At 41.1% G+C, this 24965-nt stretch overlaps 1 protein-coding gene across 1 annotated transcript; it reads right to left on the bottom strand.

Annotated features, from left to right (window-relative positions):
- Nucleotides 1-1548: 1548 nt before the first annotated feature.
- On the bottom strand, nt 1549-23730 carry ech1 (enoyl CoA hydratase 1, peroxisomal). Its single transcript, XM_079824095.1, has 10 exons — nt 23380-23730; nt 21890-22058; nt 21202-21290; nt 20740-20864; nt 18807-18855; nt 18137-18201; nt 17941-18011; nt 17777-17848; nt 14062-14212; nt 1549-3694 (listed from the first exon to the last, which is right to left on the bottom strand). The coding sequence occupies exons 1-10, from the start codon at nt 23408-23410 to the stop codon at nt 3590-3592; spliced, it is 927 nt and encodes a 308-aa protein (XP_079680221.1). The 5' UTR covers nt 23411-23730; the 3' UTR covers nt 1549-3589.
- Nucleotides 23731-24965: the final 1235 nt, after the last annotated feature.

The following is a 24965-nucleotide window of genomic DNA, read 5'->3' as shown; positions in this document are numbered from 1 at the left end:
CATTAATGTTTTTAAAAGAAGGACATTCATTTTGGCCGATATTTGGCCGAGACACAACTATTTGAAAATCTGGAATCTGAGGGTGCAAAAAAAACTGAATAATGAGAAAATAGCCTTTGAAGTTGTCCAAATAAAGTCCTTAGCAATGCATATTACTACTAATAATACACTTTTTATATATTTATGGTAGGACATTTACAAAATATCTTCCTGGAACATGATCCTTATTTAATATTGTTGCCACAAATATACCCGTGCGACTTATGACTGGTTTTGTGGTCCAGGGTCACGTAAAAACTGCACATAATATAATAAGTATTACATTTTATCATTGTGATAAAATGTTCATAATGTAATCATTTTCTCAAAAAGTAATAAAATCTTGAGCTCATAATGTAATAATTTACGTTATGAAAAAGTATTACATTATAAACTCACCAAAAACATGTCTTATCGTCATTATTGTAATAGCTTTTAAAACATAAACAATATTAGTAATCCCTTACAGTACATTTCAAAAATCTTTAAAAACATAGATTACAAATCTAATGCCAGTATTAACCCACCTGCAAAATGCAATATTAAAATATACAGTACATTTTTAAAAATCTAAATCCAGTCTTAACCTGCATACAAAACCCACCAGATTACTGATACTTCTACTACTACTACTAGTAATAATAATAATAATGTGTTTAATAAAAATATAATAATAGTAGTAATTACATGAACATTTAAACCTGTTGCATTTCACAAGTAGTTTAAGACTGGGTTTAGATTTTTAAAAATATACTGTAAGGGAATACTATTTTTTTATGCTTTAAATTTCAGTTTCAATAATGAAAATATGACAAATATGTTTTTGGTGAGTTTATAATGTAATACATTTCTTCTTATTATTACAATAATAATGTAATACTTATTACAGTTATTACATTATGAGTTGCTACAGATGCTCAAGAGATATTTCTTTTCATTATCAATGTGGAAACATGTCTGAAAAACATTCATATTTATTATTGCTCAACCCTCAAGCGCTACACTATTTCAACCCCGTCAAATGACACTTTAGCAAATTTTGTAATTTTAAGGCTTTGGTGTACTTTTGCATAAGTCACACACTACATAATCAAAAGAATAGTTACATTTCTGTCTCATAACATGCTTTGTGCTTAGATATTCTAAACATATTTGGGGTTGAAGGTCAACTAGCAAACATCACCACAACTGGAGCTTGGTGAGACCAGAGGTGGACAAAGTACACAACTCCATTACTTGAGTAAAAGTAAAAGTACTATTGGTTAAATATTACTCAATTACAAGTGAAAGTTGTAAAAATAGCAAGTACTTGCTTTTAAAAGTACTTAAGTATCAAAAGTAAAAGTAAACGCATTATTTTATTATTGCTGCATTGTTGTATGAATGCACGCTGTTCCATCATGGTGGTTTAAGCTCCATCTGACATGCTAGCATACCTTGAACTCATTTAAATACTTGCTTAAAAGTTACAAAGCTCTTATCAAAGTCAAAATCATACGAGAAAAGAAAGGTTTCTACATTGTGTTTATTTGACAGGATTATGTAAAAAACATTTCTGAAAGGACTTCAGTTAACATTATTAGCCCAACTACGTTTTTGCATGCTAACTAACATCATTGTTGAACGTTAGCTATGCGTTAGCTTAGCGCTGTATCCACAAGGTTAAGGCAACATGGCGGATAAATCTACAAAAATCATTTGACCAACCATATTTCATACAAGTGTTCATTTTGACAGCAAATTTTTATTTAGTGTTAGTCATAGTCTTTTGACTATAACATTTTAGGCATCTGAATTGTTTAAGTTTTAGTCTAGTTTTAATGAACTATAATAAGATTTTAGCAGATTCAATAGACTCAAATTCAGTACTTGTGGTCTGGCGTCTGAGAGGCAGCTTTCTGTGTGCACTTTCAGAAGAGCAGACGTGGATAAGTCTGAAAACGTCAGACTTATCCACGTCTGCTCTTCTGAATTTTAACTTTTAAGTATGACCATGGTTGCGTGCACTGCATCTGGGAACTGCCGCCTTCTATTTTGCCATCAATTGATTAGTGTTAAAAAAACACTTGGAAATTTTGAACTTCATGTGATCCTACAAGAGTGATTACTGATAGGCTGTTTGCAAAAAAACACAAAAACGAATCATCCACTGACTTTCAAAGCGGCTACGACTTTCTACTTTGAGGGCCTTGATAGAAATGTAGTGGAGTAAAAAGTACGATATTTGTCTTTCAAATGTAGTGAAGTAAAAGTCATAAGTTTCCAGAAAAAATACTACTCAAGGAAAGTACAGATACTCAAAAAGTGTACTTAAGTACAGTTCTCAAGTAAATATACTTAGTTACTGTCCACCTCTGGGTGAGACCAATATAACATACTGATAAATACTATAAGAGAAACTTAAATCATGTGATCACATTCCCTTAAACATGATGTCAGAAAGAAGAGGAAATGTCATAGCATAACGGGTTGAATAGACAAATTTTGCATGCATAAAATTCATAAACCACTTTAGAAGTAAAACCATGATATTTTAATACGAAGCTAAATGTATTTAGACTTATTCCATAACCCATTGTAATGATGATGAAAATTAATATAAATAAATAAAAACACTTTATTATATCAATAGTAAGTAAGAGGATGGCACAAATGGCACTGCGTCCAGAGAATGACATACTCATCTTGTGTTATCAAGAATAAGATAAACAGATAATTCTGGCATTTACCCACTGAAATAACTAGTAACCTGGTTATAAATAGTACTTTCACAACTTCTAGTTATTGGGTTAAACAATGGAGAATGCAGAATCGGTCTTACCGGAGTAAACCATGTCGAACAGCAGAATCAGTGTAACCCAACTCATCACAGACATCATTGCACCTGATTATCATACAGATACCAGTGTCGAAGAGCCCTCGGGTTTGGTTGTGGATGATGGTTTCCAGTGTATTCAAGACTGAAGCAGACTTTTTATACCCAACTGGGGAGTCAGTAATCCAATATGGAGCAAAGATCTGTGGATGCCTTCCTGCCGTGTACAGTGTGATATAATAAACACCTGAAACCTGGACGCGGAGATAAGCACATGATATCCACGCTGCGATGATGTTCATATTACAAAACCAAACTAGTTTCTCTTCACAAGTAGGTGACCTATACACTCATTTTAGCATTAGTTTCTTTTATTTAGATGTAAAACTATCATCACAATTTATAGACACTCTAACATCACATCATTTAATGCAGAAAACCGACAAATAATAGAGGTACAAATAATCAAACCATCATTCATAAGGTACCTGCACACATTTAGTATTTAGTGTGCATTCAAGCACTGAACATCTTTAGCATTTTTTGGTTAATTATCTGACATCCGTGAGCCAGGATTTAAAGGCACCCATAGAAAATATTAAATCAAACTTTCATTTGAATTGACCAGTCCTAGAACCAAACCAAAAGAGTTTGCATTCAATGAATGTGAAGAAGACGGACTTGAAATATGTAATCGCAAGATATCAAATCTAACTCGGCAGGGTGTGCAGACTCTCAGAGCTTGGAGAAAATTATTTCTTTGAGGCTTTTCTTCTCCATCGCCGCCTGCGCTGACTTCATCAAATCTTGGGTTTGGAGCATGCTCATATTCCAGGTGTTCTACACAAACAAACAGGAACAGGAAACAGTTTATTCACTGGATGACAAATGTGGTTACCACTGATGAGCTTCATGGCTGAATTCATTGTGCCGCATTCACATGCTTTTACAGTTGATCTCAAAAGTTTACACACCCCATGCAGAATCTGCTAAATGTTCATTACTTTTAAAAAAACTTTAAAAAAAATAAGAAGGATCGTTCAAAATGCATGTTATTTTTCATTTAGTGCTGTCCTGGATAAGATTTTTTACACAAATGATGTTTACATATAGTCCACAAGAAGAAAAAAAAATGCTGATTTTATAAAAATGACCCCATTCAAAAGTTTATGAACCATTGATTCTCAATACTGTGTCGTTCCCTGGATGATCCACGGCTGTTTTTTTTGTTTTGTAATGTTGTTCATGAGTCCCTTGTTTGTCCTGAGCAGTTCAACTGCCCAATGTTCTTCAGAAAAATCCTCCAGGTTCTGCACATTCTTCAGTTTTCCAGCATCTTTTGCATATTTAAACCTTCTCCAGCAGTGACTGTATGATTTTGAGACACATCTTTTTACACTGAGGACGATTGAGGGACTCAAACACAACTACTAAAAAAGGTTCAAACTTCCACTGATGCTTTGTACAGGATGTACAAATTTTTCTTATTTTGTTTAAATATCGATTTCATTTAGTACTCCCTACGGAAGTAACATCACAATAAGTACAATTTACCTTGACCTTTTCACCCCTCGACTCTTAAAGGGATAGTCATCATTTACTCACCCTCAAGTTGTTCCAAACCTGTATGAGTTTCTTTGTTCTGCTGAACACAAAAGAAGATATTTTGAAGAATGTTTGTAACAAAGCAGATAGAGCAACCATTGACTACCATAGTATTTTCCCCTCTACTATGGTAGTCAATAGTTGCTCTATCTGCTTTGTTACAAACATTCTTCTAAATATCTTCTTTTGTGTTCAGTAGAACAAAGAAACTCATACAGGTTTGGAACAACTTGAGGGTGAGTAAATGATGACAGAATTGTAATTTTTGGGTGAACTATCCCTTTAATGCATCGTGTTTCCTTCTGACGCATCACTGAATGATACATAAAAGAAGGACCTGGAGGATTTTTCTGAAGACACATTCTGCAAGGAGTATGTAAACTTTTGACCATGACTGTACATCAATCAAGTGTAAATAAGGATAATCCATCTTTTTCCTAGCGAGCCTAGTGTGCTTTAGATTAGGAGTGGCACTTCCGGTTTGGGGAAGTTCCACTCAAAAAGACTGAATGAGCTGTAAAATTTCCTTCATGCTCTATTTTCAGACTTCAGAAGAATAATGTTACGCTTAGGATGCAACAATATCACTTTTTCCAGAACGAGTCCGATACCGATTCTTTCATTTATTTTGTGCTTGCCGATATTAAAGGTCCCATGGCATGAAATTTTCATTTTATGAGGTATTTCAACATTAATATGAGTTCCCCTAGCCTGAATATTGTCCCCAAGTGGATAGAAATGTTGATCGGTGTAAACCCGAGTTCTGGCTGTCTCTCTCTGCCTTTGAGAAAATGACAGGTCAGACGAGCCAATCCTGAAGTCTCCTGGTTTGACGTCCAAGCAGGAGCGGTTTCCTCCCTTTCCCCCGCCCAGAGAATCTGGCACGCCCATGCGAGAGATCATTAACGTTACTTGTGAACGAGTGAACTGGCAGTTTCTCAGTGTTTGGATGTACAAATGAAAATAGAAGTCTTTCTTCAGTTCCTTCTGATCTGTGATCATTGATTTCTGATGTGTAGCTAATTATTTATTATTCGTGCACACGCTGTGGCTTCTCTCTCTCCCGACAGAACGGTGTTTTCTATCTTGTGAGTCAGTGTTTTGTACGTCCTCGTCGCGTCTATCTGTTCTAAAATGTGCATACAGTCTTTTCTGTTTAACATCAGCAGTAACATCTTTAGAGATAAACCTCACACACGCCGAAGCTCGGCCTTCAACATCCCCGACCCCCAGTACTGCATCTGGCCCACAGCGGAGGCACCAAACGCGGCGTGAGATTAAGCAGAAGGGGGGTAAGCGTGAGGGTATCTGGGCTAGGCTAGCCAGCTTTCCCCACAATAAACTGGATTACATTCGATTACTGCTGTTGTGTCTTTGTTTGCGCTGTGTAACGTTACTCAATGCGCATCACTGACGCTATTCATATGATTGGAACATATCTAGAAATAATGCTTTAATCAAACTTACTAACTCGTTCATCTCGCTGTAATGGTACATTGCATGTGTTACAAAGTTGGTAGAATAATGATGAAGAGGACTCGGTGTGACTGGGACTCGTGTTTATTCAGAACTCTCAGATACAAACACAATAAACTCGCGCTGACAGACAACGCTCTCATAACGTCTCAGGTTACTTGCGTAACCTATGTTCTCTGAGTAGGGAACGAGACGCTGCGTCACTTTAATGACGTAATGGGACGCCCTCTGGGTGTGCCGATTGTCTGAAGCCCTTATAGAATCACGCCAATTGATTGGCTGATGGCGCGCACGTCGCCCCACCTGACGTAGTCACCTATATTAGCGCTCGCGCGCGCCATCTGCTCCTCAGATTTCTCTGCCGAAAAGGAAAGCCTGTCGGCAGCGCGAAGAGCTTGGCAGCGTACGCAGCGTCTCGTTCCCTACTCAGAGAACATAGGTTACGCAAGTAACCTGAGACGTTCTCTTTCATAGGTTCACTCGACGCTGCGTCACTTTAATGACGTAATGGGAACGATATACCAAACACGCCAAGCTAAAGCGCTGCCGTATCTGGCTCAAAGAACACCAGATAACCTACATGACTAGGTTAAGCAGACAGGACATGCGAACCCGGAGCCATGTCGAGATCCAAACTATAGAATCTCACAAAAGTGTGCGGAGAGGACCAACCTGCCGCCACACAAATATCTTCCAAAAGAGCCCCTCTAAAAAGTGCTTGAGAGGAAGCCACACCTCTGGTAGAATGCGCTCTAATATCAAGAGGTGAAGGTAAACCACGCACCTCATAAGCTAAGGAAATAGCCTCTGTCACCCAATGGGAAACCCTTTGCTTCGAAGCGGCAAGCCCGCGGCGGCCAGCACCGAAGCATACCAACAGCTGGTTAGATTTCCTCCAGCTGTCTGAACGGTCAACATAACACTTCAACGCTCGAACTGGGCAGAGCAAATGAAGTTTCTCGTCTTCCTCCGAGTCAAACGGAGGGGGGTGAAAGGAGTGAAGAGTAATAACCTGAGAGCGAAATGACGTGGACAAAACTTTGGGCACATAACCTGGCCTAGGTCTTAAGGTAACCTTGACTAAGCCAGGGGCAAAATCCATACAGGTCCCACTAACAGAGAGAGCCTGTAGATCGCCCACTCGTTTCAAAGAAGATAGAGCTAACAAAAGAGCAACTTTGAGAGTCAGAATTCGCTCAGGAGCTGACTCCAAAGGCTCAAATGGAGCCAAAGTTAGCCCTTCAAGGACCACGGAGAGGTCCCAAGAGGGAATACCAGGGGAGCGTGCCGGTCTCAGGCGCCTAACCCCTCGCATGAAAGATGAAACCAGTCTATGCTTGCCTAGCGGGATTTCGTCCGACTCCCTACCGGCAGCTATAGCTGCGACATAGACCCGAATGGTGGTGGCCGCTGCTCCAGCAGCAAATTTCTCCTGCAGGAACTCCAGAACTGAACCAACCGGGCAGTTAACTGGATCCGCTGCATGAGTCGAGCACCACGACTCAAAGACCCTCCACTTGGAGGAATAGAGCTTCCTTGTGGAGGGGGCTCTCGCATTAGCAATGATCTCCTGAACGTCTGCAGAAAGACCAGCGTTTAGTATCGTTGGCCCTTGATGGGCCATACCCACAACTTCCAAATCTCCGGGTGAGGGTGCCAAATCCTGCCCTGAAGTTGTGTCAAAAGGTCCTTCCTGACCGGTATCTCCCATGGGGAGGAGTCCAGGAGGAGAACCATCTCCGAGAACCAAGTCTGGGATGGCCAGTGTGGAGCCACCAGCAGGAGGCTGGCCCCACTCTCCCTTACTCTGTACAGAACCGCCGGAATCAGCTTGATGGGCGGGAACGCATAGAGTTTCAGATTGGGCCATGGATGCGCGAACGCATCTATCCCCAACGGGGCCGGAGAGCTCAGAGAAAACCAGAGCCGACACTGGGACGACTCCTTCGAGGCAAAGAGGTCCACTTCCGCTTTCCCGAACATCTCCCAAATCTGTGACACAGTTTGAGGGTTCAGCATCCATTCCCCTGACCGGAGCTTCTGTCTCGACAGATAATCTGCAGCGAGGTTCAAGACTCCGGGTACATGGACTGCTCTCAGGGACAAAAACTTGTCCTGAGACCACAGGAGGAGTCGGCGCGCATGCCTGTCCAGGGTGCGCGACCGTGATCCTCCCTGGCGATTTACGTGAGACACCACTGCCATATTGTCGGTCCTGACAATGACATGATGCCCCCTGAGTGAGGGGAGAAAATGCTGAAGGGCCAGGGATACCGCTCTCAACTCCAGGCAATTTATGTGCCAGGAGAGAACTTCCCCCTCCCAGATCCCCATAGCTGGTCTGCCCTCGAATACCGCACCCCAGCCGGTAAGAGAGGCGTCCGTCGTAACCATTTGGCGACGGAAAACAGCCCCCATCTTGACCCCTTTCTGAAGAAAAAGAGGGTCCCGCCACATTGATAGGGCACGAAAGCAGCCGCGTGACACCTTCAATAGGCGAAGGGCCGATCCTGTTGACCGAGCCCCTGAGCGTTTCATCCACCAGAGGAAGGGCCTCATATGGAGCAGTCCCAGGGGAAGCACCGGGGAAGCTGCGGCCATGAGACCCAGGAGCCTGCGACACGTACCCACAGAAACATGATGGCCTAGCCTGAAGCGGACCAAGCATGTTGTGATACTGGAAATCCGAGCAGGGGCCAAACGGGCCTGCATCGGAACGGAGTCCAGACGAACACCTAAGAAGGTGGTCTGCTGAGCCGGAGTAAGAACGCTCTTGTCTGTGTTCACTCTCAAGCCAAGAGATTGAACGTGTCGAAGAACGACATCTCTGTGATGACAGGCTAACTCCCTGGAGTGGGCCAAAATGAGCCAGTCGTCCAGGTAATTGAGAATACGGATGCCCTGGAGCCTCAGCGGGGCCAGAGCAGCATCCATACACTTCGTGAACGTCCTTGGTGCCAGGGCAAGGCCGAAGGGAAGGACTTTGTATTGATAAGCCTTCCCTTTGAAGGCGAACCTGAGAAACTTCCTGTGTCGTCTGACAACCTGAATATGGAAGTAAGCATCTCTCAGGTCTATAGTGACAAACCAGTCCTCCGCACGTATCTGAGACAAGATAGTCTTTAGCGTTAGCATCTTGAACTTCCCTTTGTAGAGGGCGAAGTTCAGGCGGCGGAGGTCCAGGATGGGACGCAGACCGCCGTCTTTCTTCGGAACAAGGAAATAACGGCTGAAGAAGCCACATTTCTCCTCTGTTGCCGGAACTTCCTCTATTGCCCCCTTTAGGAGGAGAGAAGAGAGCTCTTGTTGTAGCACAGAAGCCTGAGAGGCGCTGTTTACTACCGTCTGAGCGACCCCGTCGAAGCGAGGAGGGTTGCGACAGAACTGAAGCGTGTAGCCTGACTGAATCGTGCGGAGGACCCAGGATGATATCCCTGGCAAAAGTTTCCACTCGAGGAGGAAATTTGACAAAGTGGGAGGTATGATGAGGTGCGGTGGACATACCTGAGTTGGGGTGTCGAGCTGGACCTCTGAGGGGGGTGTGGCCATCCGCAGAGGAGAGCACGTGGCGTCCTGGCGCGGAGTAGGCAGTGGAAGGCTGGGCCGCTCTGGTTCCCGGAGAAGACCGGATGTGTCTCCGTCTGGACGAGCGGCGGATGGTGAGCCAATCAGACGTGAGGGGAGAAAGCAGAGAGCGTCTCCTTCCTCCAGCGCCGGAAAAGGCGAGGATATATTCGGTTCTGTATTCCGAAGCGCGCTGGGCGGCGGAAATGACAGAGCTGGATAGGGAGAGCTGGTGGGGGGCGGGCAGAAACGCTTGCGCGGTCTGACCCAGCCCCGGTCGTGAACTGCAGCTCCCCTTTTTCTGACCGGAGGGTCAGGAGCGACTCGAAGTGGCCGAAGCAGAAGGTTTGCTGGGCCGCTTTGGGTCGATGCGTTTGTGAGGACGTTGACGGGGAAATGGACGACCGCGAGCTCCCCAGACCGTGGTGGGTGGAGGATAACTCTGGTCGCTCCTCCGGGCGGTAAACTCTCTTTTGAAAGAGGGGCGATCTCTGGACTGAGAGGGGGAGGGGGAAGGAGCGTCCCTCGCTCTCCTCGGCATGAACTGCTTAAGAGCGGCAGACTGGGATTTTGCAGATCTAAACTTCTCAACCACAGTGTTAACCGCCTCCCCAAACAATCCGGACTGGGAAATCGGAGCGTCCATAAGGAAAACTTTCTCCTTATCGCGAATCTCAGTGAGATTAAGCCATAAGTGGCGCTCCGCCGCCACCGCGCCCGCCATAGAGCGCCCTACAGCGCGAGCTGTGTGTTTAGTTGCTCGTAACGCCAAATCCGTGGCTTTACGAAGCTCCTTTACAGCTTCCGGCGTCAAACCGGTGCCCTCGTCCATTTCCTTCAGTACATCCGCCTGATATGCCTGGAGAATGGCCATAGTATGAAGGGCCATGCCAGCCTGACCAGCCGCCATGTAGGATTTTCCAATCAGGGCAGAAGTGGTCCTGCACGGCTTAGTGGGAAGAAGGGGGCGGGACTTCCATGAGGGAGCTGAAGATGGCGCGAGGTGAGTGGCCAGCGTGTCCTCAACCGCGGGAATAGCGGAATAGCCCTGTTCCTCAAAACCCACGAGGTTAGTGAAATCAGCGGCTGCCGCGTTAGTTAGGCGGGCTGAGAACGGCTGCTTCCAGGATCTAGAAATCTCACTGTGTAGATCACTGAAAAATGGTAGCTTCCTCCGCGGAGGCCTAGAATTAGGGCCGCTGAGGAATCTCTCATCCAACCGAGAAGATTGAGCTTCGCGGGGTTCATCCGGCCACTCGATCGCGAGCTTCTGTGTAGCGCGCGCGAGTACATCCACGAGCTCGTCATACGCCGCTGATGGCCGCGCTTCCTGGCCGCTTGGCGGGAGAGCGTCGTCAGTATTTGCAGCACCGAAATCCTCGGAGTCGGATGCTGCAGTGAAAATGACATCCTCCAGTCCGAAGGAAACCGCATCGCGTGCCTCCGGGCTGGGACAGAGATAATCGTGCGAGTATTCCACAGGCGGAGTCCCGCGCACATGCTCGGGGGAGAGAGGGAGAGAAAGGGCGAGGCCCGTCTGCTCGCACTCCACATCCTCGAGCTCTACATCCGAACCCCAGGTCGCGGATCCAAGAGAGGCCTGCGCGGCCTCGGGAGCGCGACGGGGAAAAACGGATGACTCCCTCTCAAAAACCGCGAGCCTCGAGCGGAGGGTTTTGAGAAGGAGGTTATCGCAGTATTTACAGTTAGAGAACCCCTGAACCGCGTCGCGTGCGTGTGGAAATCCCAGACATTTAACACACTTACTGTGGGGATCGTCGATCGCGATGAAGCGAGTGCACGGCGGTGGGCAACGTCGGAATTCCATAGCACTTCACCACAAGGAGAACAAAGTTCCACAATCCGCGGTCGCTGAAGTGCTGAGGTAAATATCGACTGTTTTTGGGCCAGAAAAATCGATAACCGAAGGGCATGAAATGGCCGCTTCGTGAAGGCAGAGAAATCTGAGGAGCAGATGGCGCGCGCGAGCGCTAATATAGGTGACTACGTCAGGTGGGGCGACGTGCGCGCCATCAGCCAATCAATTGGCGTGATTCTATAAGGGCTTCAGACAATCGGCACACCCAGAGGGCGTCCCATTACGTCATTAAAGTGACGCAGCGTCGAGTGAACCTATGAAAGAGAACTCAGTAGTTACTATAAATAACTTTGTTAGCAATCGCTCCGTCTCCGTGATGTCCTGTTCGCGAACGAATCATTCTTTTGAATCGGTTCTTTTTAGTGAACCGAACCAGTTCACCAAATCGGACTGAATCGTTCTAAACGGTTCGCGTCTCGAGTCAGCGCTGATCCATAATTTACTAACTTTCTGACATGAGTGACAGCCCCTCTGACTAGAAATAAACTAATAACCTGAAGTATATTCTAGTAACTACAACAGTTCACCCTGAACTGAGACATGCTGAGAGAACTGATGAGAAGTGAACACAGGTCCATCCGTCTCTCTGGCAGACTCGTGCCTGCTCGTGCCTCGTTAAACCACGCCCCCTCCGCTCATTTAAAATGCAAAGATGTCAGCCAATCACAACAGTGGGCGTTTTTCCTGAAGTCTCACAGCAGACACGCCTCTTGAAGCAGGGCAGTCAGCCACAGGGCAAACAGCAGTATAGAAAAAATGCCTTTTATTTCTAAATTATGACATTTTATGATGTAAAAATCATACTAACAATATAAGTACACCTCAGGAAACACTATAAAATAATAGAAAAATGCCATGCCATGGGACCTTTAAGTACTGCTCAACTCCACGTGATTAGCTTATCAGCTCATGCACAGCAGCTATAGAGCTGCATTAATATTTAATTTGTTTAATATTCTGTCAATTAGATACATTTACTTCATAGACCCTTCTTTGATATCTCCATTTTGCTCTCTGTTTGCTCTGTTGTCAGTGTTTCTTTGTCACAAGCACTGTACAAGAATATCTATGGCAAGAGCTCATTATTTTTTTTTTTCTCCTTTGTATTCCACTGAAATGAAAAAAGACAACATATACTGTGCATCTGTGGTCTGATCTCCCGGTAGATCCCATTAATAATTCACTGGAATGCACAAAGAATCTCGTTTCTTTCCCCAAATCCTCACGTCTCTTTCCAGGTTTGTTTTCACACGGATACTTTAAAATCGTCTCCTCTTCACTTCTAATCCCTATTAGAGCAGTGTTTACTGGAATGTTTCTAAAGCAGGTAAATACAATATTTATTGTCTGTCAAAATGACAAAAATCACTTTGAAATATTATCACTCAGTGTTACAGCTAATGAACATTTTGATTAAGGCAGCGTGTGTTATATAATACAGACATATATTATAGTGATATTTAACACGTCCGTGATACTGTTGTGCAAATAATCGATCTTTTGGGGTTATTCGTTGTCTATTGTAGTGATTTATTTGTTGGATGTTTTTACACTTGTAAAATGTCCTTTTAATGGTTGAAGGGTGAGTAGAATAATGTCATCTCAGTGTACTCAGTTTTTTTAAATGCTTATTATTGCGTTCATAGAGCGAACCTGTGGCTGATGCTTACTGTCATTCTGCCGCTTATTTTATTTCCAAGGAATGTTGGAACATGGGATGAGTTGTTAAAAAAAACACCCTAGAAATATAATGGCTGTATGTGCCCAATGTTCTTCATAAAAATCCTCCAGGTCCTGCACATTCTGCAGTTTTCCAGCATCTTTTGCATATTTGAAGCCTCTCCAGCAGTGACTGTATGATTTTGAGACACATCTTTTCACACTGAGGACGATTGAGGGACTCAAACACATGTATTGTATTTGTATTTATGTATGTGTGTGTGTGTGTGTGTGTGTGTGTGTGTGTGTGTGTGTGTGTGTGTGTGTGTGTGTGTGTGTGTGTGTGTGTGTGTGTATATATATATATATATATATATATATATATATATATATATATATAATACAATAATGTATTTGTTTTATATTTATTTTCTATTTTAGTTGGTGATGGTGGATAGCATATTTATTTGGATTAAAGTATGTCTAATAACCACTATAAATTAATTGACAAAACGTATTTTTTTTAATTAGTTTACAAACCACTGTGATTATGGCCAGGATGCAACAAAAGCAATATTCCTAAATTATGCTAATTTATATATTTTAGGAAATTTGTAGCAGAAAATGAGAATATATTACACCAGAGTTTGAAATGCATTCAAGAAAAATGTGCTACAACACTCCCTGACCTCCCCTACACAACAAAACAGACACAAAATAGGCACATACTGATTCATCTCGTGTTTGCTTGGAGGGGAGGAGGTTCAATAAGTCTTAATTTAAAAAGTTGTTTCTTTTTTTTTTATAATAATAATAGTTTTCCTCTGTATCTTCACTTTCACCTCTTAGCAACCTGGATGCACACCTGCCTTTCATTGCTTCCTGCTGATGTTATTTTAATTCCCATATACAATCTGGATCTATGTTTTTTCTGTATTATGCCTTTTTATTATTAATATTATATGATTATGTCACTTTGTGATTTTATATACACTTGTATGTGTGGATGTTTGACTGATCTCACCATGTAGTTCAGGGCATCTGGAACACTGTGGTCTCTGGAGTAAATGAGGTTGACTTTGGTCCCCTGCACTCCAACAGGACTTTTGCTGGCAATCTCTCCTGCCATCTCCAGAGCTCCGGCCATCATAGTCTCTTTATCTGGGAACACACGACTGTGGACAACAAGAGAGAACAAACGCACACATGTCTACTAAAATTTACAAACTTATGTCCCACAGAAATATACACTCATCGGCCACTTTATTAGGTACACCTTGCTAGTACTGGGTTGGACCCGCTTTTGCCTTCAGAACTGCCTTAATTCTTCATGACAGATTCAACAAGGTGCTGGAAACATTCCTCAAGAGATTTTGGTCCATATTGACATAACAGCATCTCACAGTTACTGCAGATTTGTCGGCTGCACATCCAGATGCGAATCTCCCATTCCAGCACATCTCAAAGATGCTCTGTTGGATTGAGATCTGGTGACTGTGGAGGCCATTTGAGTATAGTGAACTCACTGTCATGTTCAAGAACCAGTTTGAGAGGATTTGAGCTTTGTGACATGACGCGTTATCCTGCTGGAAGCAGCCATCAGAAGATGCCTGAAACATAATCATACACTGTTTGGGAGAACTGTCACCCAGACTGAGCCTGGTTTCTCCATTCTTTCCCCATATGGAGTTTTGGTTCCTTGCCACTGTCGCTTTTGGCTTGCTTAGTTAGGGACACGAAATATTCAACAATATTACTGATCTGACTGTACTAACACTATTGGATGAGAGCTGAACTGAGCTGGAAGATGACATCACTGTTTCTCCAGAGCGGCTGTACAGCCGAAACAAATTTTGTTGCCTTATTTTTCTGTTATCACTGTAAAGCTGCTTTGAAATAATCTGTACTGTAAAAAGTGCTATGTAAATAAAGGCGACTTGACTAGTGCTCATAAAGGGATGGACATGGTCAGCAACAATATTTAGGTAGTCGAAGGTCAGGGACACACCAAACCGACGCCACAGAACTAGCGCTAAAGAAAGCCGACTGTGTTGTCGCCTCGCGTCGCCTGTGTCGGCGGGAAAAAGCTGCACTTGAACACACCGAGTGAACTACAGCCGACTGTCAACTAGCACTCGTGTTCTGCCCCTGCATGTAAACGAGACATCTGTCTATTTCTGCAGTCTATATTCGTCATTCAAAAAGGGAAACCGACGCTGCAGGCTGCAGATACACAAACCGTAAAACAAAGCAGCACATGCTTACCGTTTTGAATATCAATTTTGCTGATCACTTTCTTTATTCCACTCCGCTCATGTCAATATTAAAACATTCGGCCAGGAACACTCTTAGGACGAGGTAAAATCAGAACAGCCTTCTATCTGTACCGGTTTTGCTACTATTATTATCGTGCACTGACTCACTAAGCTGAACAGCCAATCAGCCTCTCTAACCGATGGCCCAACATGAGTCGGCCCAAAAAGCCCAGATGGCATCCGACTAGAGCCAACAGTATGGAACAACTAAGTCGGCCGACGCTCAAAAACGGCGCAGCGTTGCCCAACGGTTTGGTGTGTCCCGGGATTAAGGCATTTAAACAATGCTCATTTGGTACTAAGGGGCCAAAAGTGTGTCAAGAATATATCCTACACCATTACACCACCAGCAGCCTGAACCGTTGATACAAGGCAGGATGGATCTATGCTTTCAAGTTGTTTACGCCAAATTCTGACCCTACCATTTGAATGTTGCAGCAGAAACCGAGACTCATAAGACCAGGCAATGTATATCCAGTCTTCTATTGTCCAGTTTTGGTGAGCCTGTGTGAATTGTAGCCTCAGTTTCCTGTTCTGAGCTGACAGGAGTGTGTCTTCTGCTGCTGTAGCTCTTCTGTTTCAAGGTTTTACGTGTTCTGTGTTCAGAGATGCAGACCTCAGTTGTAGCAAGTGTTTCTTTGAGTTACGGTAGTCTTTCTATCAGCTGAACCAGTCTGCTCATTCTCCTCTGACCTCTGGCATCAACAAGGCATTTTCACACACAAAACTGCTGATCACTGGATAATTTCTCATTTTCACACCATTCTCTGTAAACCCTAGAGATGGATGTGCGTGAAAATCCCTGTAGATCAGATTCTGAAATACTCAGACCAGCCCGTCTGGCACCAACAACCAAAGTTCAAAGTCACTTAAATCACCTTTCTTCCCCCTTCTGATGCTCAGTTTGAACTTCATCAGGGCTGGATTTCCCGAAACCTTCTTAACACTACGTCGTTCTTAAGTTATACCATAAGGTGTATCTTATCGTTAATACGTGTTTCCTGAAACGATCTTAGTTAAGAATACCTTCTGTAAGACATTCGTTCGTTCTACATCACTATTGACAGTTCATTCCGATAGTGGCCACCACTGTTTCTTTACATCTCAGTCTTTACGAATATGACTCTGCTAATTGAATTGTTTTCAGGCAAATAATACTATTGTCATTACACTGATGGCTGTTCGCTTTTTAATTAGCCTATATTATCCAAAGGTATATCAGCTGGCAAACCATTATGGAGTCTATTTAAAAGAAATGATTGTAGAGGGGAGTTTGGTCAAACTATGGCAGCGATACAGCAAATCGTTTTAAATCAAAGACGGCGCCGTCCGCGGAGCCATTTCTATGTGTACTATTTCATCCATGAAAACTTTAGTCCCCTGGCTACCATATCAAAAGCTGCAATTCAAAATTAATTTTGCCTGCCATGGCAGTGAATTCAGCAGCTTTTAGATCTTGTTGGTCCGACTTTGTCAACACAAACCTGACCGAGCTCAGCCCCGATATTCAGCTGTTGGCGCTCTTCTCTTTCTTTCTTTTTTTCTCCGCTTTAGCTGTTGATTTATCTTTTGCGTGTTGCGCCTTTATTGAGTAGGTCATCCAATAACAGAAATGAATGATTTACCAATAATGTGATGTGGGCAATCAACTCTGAATGTGGAGTAAATGAAGACTATGGCAAAATATATTATGATAATATAAATGGCATACTGCCAGTGTAGTGGGTTGATATGTTTGGGCATGAGAGGTTGCGGGTTCGCAAAATCATTTCAAAATTATTTACAATATCCACGGTTGGATTTAGTTTGCAATTTGGATTAATAATTTATATGATCTCACGAGTCCTGATAAATGCAATTTCAACTATTTCTGAAGTGCTTCTATTATAAAGAACACGCTTTCTCACATAATGCAGTTAAACAGCCCCTGCATAGAGTGAATAATCGATTTTTGAGCCATTGATAAACTAATTCAGCACCGCCGCCACGAACAGCGCCTGCTAACGTCGCACTTCAGAAGGTATACCTTAAGCAACCTCCTAAGGTTTAGTTCGGGGAACACGCCTAGAAGTGGTATACCTTTAGTTAAGTTATACCTTTAGAGTCTTCGTAGCGCGATAAGAGACAACGTTATCGGGAAATGCAGCCCAGATCATGTCTAAATGCATTGAGTTGTCTCATGTGATTAGCTGATTAGGTGTTTGCGTTAACAAGCAGTTGTAAAGGTGTGCCTAATAACGTGGCCAATGAGTGTAACACATGAAGAGCATAGCCAATCACAACGGAGATCTTAAATCTACAGTAGGAAAGTTTTTATTTTAAAAATCGCATAAAAAATTATATAAAAAACTTATATTAGCACATTATTTATATATTTATTATAAATAGCACATCATCTCATATCTTATTGCTTAAATATCTCACCTGACCAATCCACAGCTCTTGGCTTCATCGGCGTACATCTTCCGTGCAGTGAAAGCCAACTCATTCACTAGACTGAAGGACAGTGGGAGTAAACTTTACTATCAATTGCATAAAAACAGGGCACTGCTACTGGATCTATAACACACTTATGATTAAGCAAGTACCTTCGACTTCCAATCACTCTGGGGAGACGTTGCAAAGTCCCGACATCAGCTGCCAAACCAATGTCAACTTCCTGAACAGGAAAGGGTGATCAATTCAGGCATTCATACTGAAATCTCTGCAAATCAAAGTTTATCCTCAAATGGCATAAAACAGTCAGTTAAAATCATAATTACGATCCGATAAGAATGCCCACACCTTGACCTGAAACCAGGCATCCTGCGTACAGAGTCGTATATCACATGCTGTGATCAAGTCCACTCCTGCAAAAGAAGACACAATGGAATGATAACATTTGCATATGGTTACGAATAATAGTTTTCTATCTGGAGAGCAACAAACTTCTAGTGGAGAAACTAACTTCACTAGTACAAAGTTGCTGAGGAGGCCTATATGAATGAATTAATTATATGAATTACTTATGTCTGTATCATTACATCATAGTGCCTCCTGCCTTTGAGGTCATCTGTCCAAAAGGCCAAAGTTTGGCTCGGTAGGACTAATAACTATAACTACTCAATGCTTATTGGTCATTGCTGGCCATACTTTTTGCATATGTAACTGTCCTCGTAAACAATGATGGTGCCTTGAACAAAGACACTGCATGCAAAGTTTAAAGTCAAACCAATCAATAATTCCATAGTTAAAGCCATTTTAATGTGTCATAATTATAGCTATATAATTATGATATATAATGCTATATAGTCATAACTATAATAATAATAATAATAAACAAAAAATAAAAAGGGAACAAATTCTGATAGCTTAACAATCAAATAATACTAAAGAAGAAAATCTGAATGATAAATCTGTTCTATAAACAATAACATAGAATGTTGTGGAAACTTTTTAACAGAGGGAAACTAACCTCCTCCTATACATGCTCCATGAATGGCCACAATCACTGGTTTTGGACACTGTACAAAGAAACAAAAGAGACATGATGAAACATGATTTGTGCATTGAGATAAAGTCTAGTTGTCAGTGAATGTTATTGTCAAATATTAAATGTTCATCTAAAAATACTGCAAACCACTAATCATCTTCATGTCATGCCTTTTCACCATAGTTCTTAAATATGCATAAAGAAGGAATTTTCACTTGTGAGTATACTTCCCATTTTACCTAGAGTATATCCCATATATGGTATACAATATATTCCCATACACACTCTATGGACAAAAGTACTGGGACACCTGAGCATTAGACATACAGGCACAGTAAAGTCATCTCATTCTAAACACATACACATAAATATGGAGTTGAACCCAACTTTGCAGCTCCCACTCTTCTGGGAAGGTTTTCCCCAAGATTGTGGAGTGTTTCTGGGGGAAATTGTACCCATTCATCCAGTAGAGCTTTTGTGAGGTCAGCAGGCACTGATGTTGGACCAGCCTGATTCGCAATCTCCGTTCCTGTTCATCCCAAAGGTGTTTGATGGGGTTCTCTGCAGGCCAGTCAAGTTCTTCCACACCAAACTTGTCTTTATGGACCTTGCTTTGTGCACTGGGGCAGTCATGCTAGAATAATAAAAGGGCCTTCCGTAAACTGTTTCCACAAAGTTGGAAGCATAGCATTGTCCAAAGGTCTAAGTAAAGGGCCTAGACCCTGAAAACAGCCCCATAACATTATCCCCCTCCACCAAACTTTGCAGTCGGCACAATGCAGTCAAGCAGGTAACGTTCTTCTGGCATCCACCCAACCTAGACTCGTCCATCAGACGGCCAAACAGAGAGGTTTCCAAAACAGAGAAGAACCTGTTTTCAATGCTACAGAGTCCAGTGGAGGCGTACTTTACATCATTCAATCCTAAGCTTTGCATTGCACTTGGTGATGTGAGGCTTGGATGCTGCTGCTCGGCCATGGAAACGCATTCCATGAAGCTCCCGGCTCCCGCCGCACAGTTTTTGTGCTGATATTAATGCCAAAGGAAGTTTGTAACTCTTCAGCCGTGGAATCAGCAGAGCATTGGCGACTTTCACGTACCATGCGCTGGTTTGCTCTGTGACTTTACATAGTCTTCCGCTTCATGAAGTTCCTGCTGTTACTAAACGCTTCCAATACCACTAAATGCTGACCATGGAATATCTAGCAGGGATGAAATTTCAAGAACTGACTTTAATGCAAAGGTGGCATCCTATCACAGCACCACGCTTGAATTCACTGAGCTCTTCAGAATGACTTTGAGTCATTGAGTCTTTTTTTCCCACAAATGTTTGTAAACACAGACTGCATGGCTAGGTGCTTGATTTTATACAGCTGTGCCAATGGGTCTGAATGAAACACATGAATTCAAGAATTAAGAGGTGTGTCCCAATTTTTTTTTTTCCATATAGGCCCCGTCCACACGGAGACACGCTTTGCTTTGCGTAGCTTAGCTTAGTGTAAAACATTTCTATCGTATCAGCGTTTCGTCCAGACGGATCCAGCATTTTAAGAGCCCGAAACCAGTATCTGAAACTTACACCCTTGCATTTTCGTGTGTACAGCCAATCTGTATATTTTGTGAAACGGTGACCGCATGGTAAAGATTAGAAGGGATACAGCTTGCCTCACTTCTGACCATTGCTGTACCCCTTCTTCTCCGTTTTTAGTGTATTCCTGTGGCAGTATTACAGCGCCACATACTGGTCTGGCATCGTTTCGAGTCGGTTTCAGTGGTTTCGTGTGTACGGAAATATTTCTTAAGACGAGGGAAAAAAAAGATTGGATAGGGAAAGCTCTGGCTTCATGTGGATGTGGCCATAGTGTATGTACTGAGATGTTTTCACAGTATATGAATAAGTTTCTATAATAATAACCTTTTCAATAACAGAGAAGGTCTCTTGATATTTAGCTATGGTTCTGCGCACGTTCCATGAGATCCTGGCTGTGTCGTCTCCTTCAGGCTGTAGAATATCACTGGCCATGCCCATGAGGTCAATACCTGTACAAAGATTATAACCATTCAGTTAATGATGAAATATTCATATATGGCATATAATAGATAAATATGCATCATAAACATTTATAAGTGTTGAACTTATAATCCCCCTATCAGTCCATGTTGTCAAAATGAAGAATGTTAATTTCAGTTGCCAGTTGCCGAAATGTTGTTGAAATAAAATATAATTTGTGCAAATTTGAAAATGTATTTTCATAGCATGAGAAACCAATCAACAAATAGGAAACAAAACTGCAATGAAATGAAAAGACTAGAAACTGGTCAAATTTGGAAAGGTATTGCAAGAATAGTGTGTCAAGATAGTGTTTGAAAGCTTTACCAGAAGTGAAGAGCTTTCCAGCGCCTGAGAAAACCACGACACGACACTCTGAGTCTTCAGCTATCTGATTGAAGCAGTCAACCATTTCACTGCAGGTAAAACAAAAATACACACACACACACACACTAATTCAGTCATGACAATTATTTTAGATAACTGAGATCATTGTGCACTTCAAATTCCAATCTCACGCTGCCATTCACATAAGGACATTTAATAAAACACAGAAATGGCATACAATGCGCACTTTTATGACTCTCTTTCTAGTATAAATGATGATTGTAAACATTTTAATATTTTATTGGACTGAAATGATTCAACATGACTGAACTGAACTGACTTGAGCTGAATAACACTAGAGCTGCTTATAGCTAAATTTAACTTACTTGATAATTTATCAACTTTACACAGTTATTGAAATAAACTGAATCAACACTGAACTGACTTGAGCTGAATAATGACACTACTGTCTTTTTAGTGCAGCTTTACAGCAGAGTTTGATGAAGAGCATCATTGATTCTGTAATTTTGATCTGTATTACTGTATTTTATAAAGCACTATATAAATAAAGGTGACTTGACTTAAAATATCACTATTCATGTCACTCTACACAGGAAATTTTAAAGGAAATGAAATAAATGAATGATTCATATGGATATCAGTGTGTAATATGGACATGACGTCATACAGCCAGAATGCCTTGTTCATTGCATTGCGTTTCTCCGGGCGGCAGATCTCGACGTGAGTGATGGTGTCAACTGGCCGGCTGATTGACAGCGTGGTGAAGGGGGGGGTGGGCCCTCCTGATGAAGACATTCCTCTAACAGCGTTCAGGAAAGGCATAAACAGACCCTGTTCTAATCACAAAACACAGAAGAAGAAGAAAAAAATCACACGTCAAGTCAAGTCACCTTTATTTATATTGCGTTTTTTACAATGGTTTACACTTCTGACATGCAGAGGACAAAACTGTTTGAAATTAAACTGTGTATATCACAGCTCTGGAAAAAAATAAGAGACCACTTAACATTGAGAAATATAAATAAAGTTTGGAAACTGTACTATTTTGATTGTTTTTGAAAGAAGTCTCTTCTGCTCATTAAGGCTGCATTTATGTTATTAAAAATACAAAAAAAAAGCTGTAATATTGTGAAATACTAGTAAAATGTAAAATATCTGTTCACTGTTTGAATATATTTTAAAATGCCATTTATTCCTGTGATCAAAGCTGAATTTTGAGCATCATTACTCCAGTCTTCAGTGTCACATGATCCTTCAGAAATCATTCTGATATGATGATTTGATGCCACTTCGCTTCAGAAGGCCTTTATTAACCCCCCGGAGCCGTGTGGAGCAGTTATATGATGGATAGATGCACTTTTTTGGACTTCAAAAATGACCCAACAATTCACTGACATTATAAAGCTTGGAAGAGCCAGGATATTTTTAATATAACTCATATAGCTCAGATATAATTCATCTGAAGGAAGAAAGTCATATACACCTAGGATGACTTGAGGGTGAGTAATCAACCAATTCATGGGCTAATTTTTATTTTTGGGTGAACTAATCCTTTAACATGGGGGACTCATGACTCAGAAACGCCCACAGTCTGCCACCAATGGGTAAAGAGAACACTCAGGGTCGTAACAATATATATAATATATTGTTTTGCTTAAAAAATGGCTTATGTTATCTTTCTTTCAAATACATTCCAATTGGTTTGATATTTTATGTAATGACAAAAATGTGTGCGTTGAGTGTCCAAATCCTAATTGTAATCAATAAGATCACCAAACATAGACATTTTCATAGAATGTTTCAATTTATGCATTATTATATTATTAATTTATATACACATTCCAGCTGGCAATTACACAATTACAGGTGTAATGTTTGATGTATCCATTAAATGTATTATTCACTAAAAGAGAGAACTACATATTACAGAGTATGTGCCCTTTCACCCAGTTAACAGAACTCAGCATGTCTGTCATGACACATTCAGTCACGATACAGACAATTAATAACAAATTGGTTTCAAAACGAACAAAATGTAGAATATTGATTCTTACACTTTTCCAGTGTTCAATACTACTGTATTTCTACAAAAGGTAAATATTGTTAATGTGGGTATTCTAAACAAATTCAGTTAGATGATCAAACTGTGTGACTTACTTCTGAACGCAGAACTGAACACAAATGCCATTGGTGCCCTTTGACCAATATATTCCCAATCACAGAAGAGCTGCAGACCTGTTTATGAAGACTATCACAACACTAACTGCAGTGATGTGGGTTTAATCTGTTTAACTGCTCGAATTTAATAAATTACTCGTCACAGCAGAACGAATACACGGATAATATCCGTCTCTGTCTTTAAGTTGTTTTATTCTAGGTTACAACTTTTATTTTTTAGGACGTTGTCATGTTTATCCTTTGACGGATCTTCTTCTTCTTCTTCTCTGTAATGCTGGTGTATTCCGCACCACAGGCACACACCGCCACCTACGGTCTCTTTTCTTACACGGATGATAGTCAGACTTCACACACATTGCTGTATTTCTGTGTTCAGCTCCCATGCCAAAATCCCAGCTTGTGTGTTCCCATAGACCTTTGTGTTTTAATTATTGTGATTCCCTATCGTTTATCTAATCCTATTTCTACTAGCCTATATATTTCATTATACTCTGTCTTAAACTAAATTTATTTTTTTGTCAACAGGTTGCAGCTGGGTTACATTGCATAATATTAATGTAATATTATTTATTTCAATAAACTTAAGTTAATTAAATAAGGTTAATCCAATGCCATTTAGTTAAAGAAGGTTAACAGTTTATTTTGTACAAAACAATTAGGTTAATTCAGTTCAATTATCCTAAAATTAATATGTTTACCTTCAATCAAAACCAATAATCCAGTTTCACTGGGTTTATTCAATGAATGCATTCATACATTTTTACAAACATTTCCAACAAGAACATTTTCAAAATATTTACTCTGTAAAGACTGCCTTCACTTTTCAAGATTGAACATATAGATAATTAAAAATAAAAGCATGTTGCCTTTAAGTGAAAGGATTTATAAAATACTAAAAAAGCAGCAAATTCGTCAGTTGTTAAAAACAAGACTTATATTTAAAGGAATGTAACATGTTTGGTATTGACATAAATGTAGGCCTATAGCCTAACACGAAACCTGCAAAAACAAGTAAATACATTTTCAAATAAATAAATGTGCAAAAATACATAAATAAATATATAAATCCACAAATTCCTGCATAAATAAATAATTAAATGTGTGAGAATATAAATAATTAAATAAATAAAACTAATGTTGGGGGGAATAAAAAAATGTTAAAGAAAATGCTAAACTGAAAGTTGACCTTGCATGCTTTTAACCGTTTATTCATTTTTTAATGTAACTTCGTGTTTATTTTACCTTGTCTCAACATGCTAATGAGAGGGTGTCAATCAAACATTGCACCCTAAACCAATCACATAATATCATTGACGTCATTGAAACCCTTTTAGAGCATTACGACAGTCACTCATCTTTTTTTATTTTTTTTGCCAAATTTTTCTTCCATAAACAGAAATGTATGAGCTCACTACTCTCTCACATTTTTTGATTGAGGTAGACACGCTGCGTAGACTCAATTTTTTAGGTTAACTAGTAATACAAAATGTGATTGATACCTAAAACAATATGAACAATTATTTTGTAATGGATCTGATGTTCAAGTTTAACCAGCTTTCTCATGT

Source organism: Gobio gobio, assembly GCF_949357685.1.
Source record: "Gobio gobio genome assembly, chromosome: 8".
Classification (NCBI taxonomy): Eukaryota; Metazoa; Chordata; class Actinopteri; order Cypriniformes; family Gobionidae; genus Gobio; species Gobio gobio.
This window is presented reverse-complemented; position numbering and strand designations above follow the sequence as displayed.

Excerpts from the sequence above, each read along its gene's own strand:
- ech1 (XM_079824095.1), bottom strand. The coding sequence starts at position 23,410 with ATGGCATTTGTGTTCAGTTCTGCGTTCAGAA. Across the intron at positions 20,865-21,201 it reads TGGAAAGCTCTTCACTTCTG|GTATTGACCTCATGGGCATG; the intron begins GTAAAGCTTTCA and ends ATCTTTGTACAG. Across the intron at positions 17,849-17,940 it reads AGAGTGATTGGAAGTCGAAG|TCTAGTGAATGAGTTGGCTT; the intron begins GTACTTGCTTAA and ends ACTGTCCTTCAG.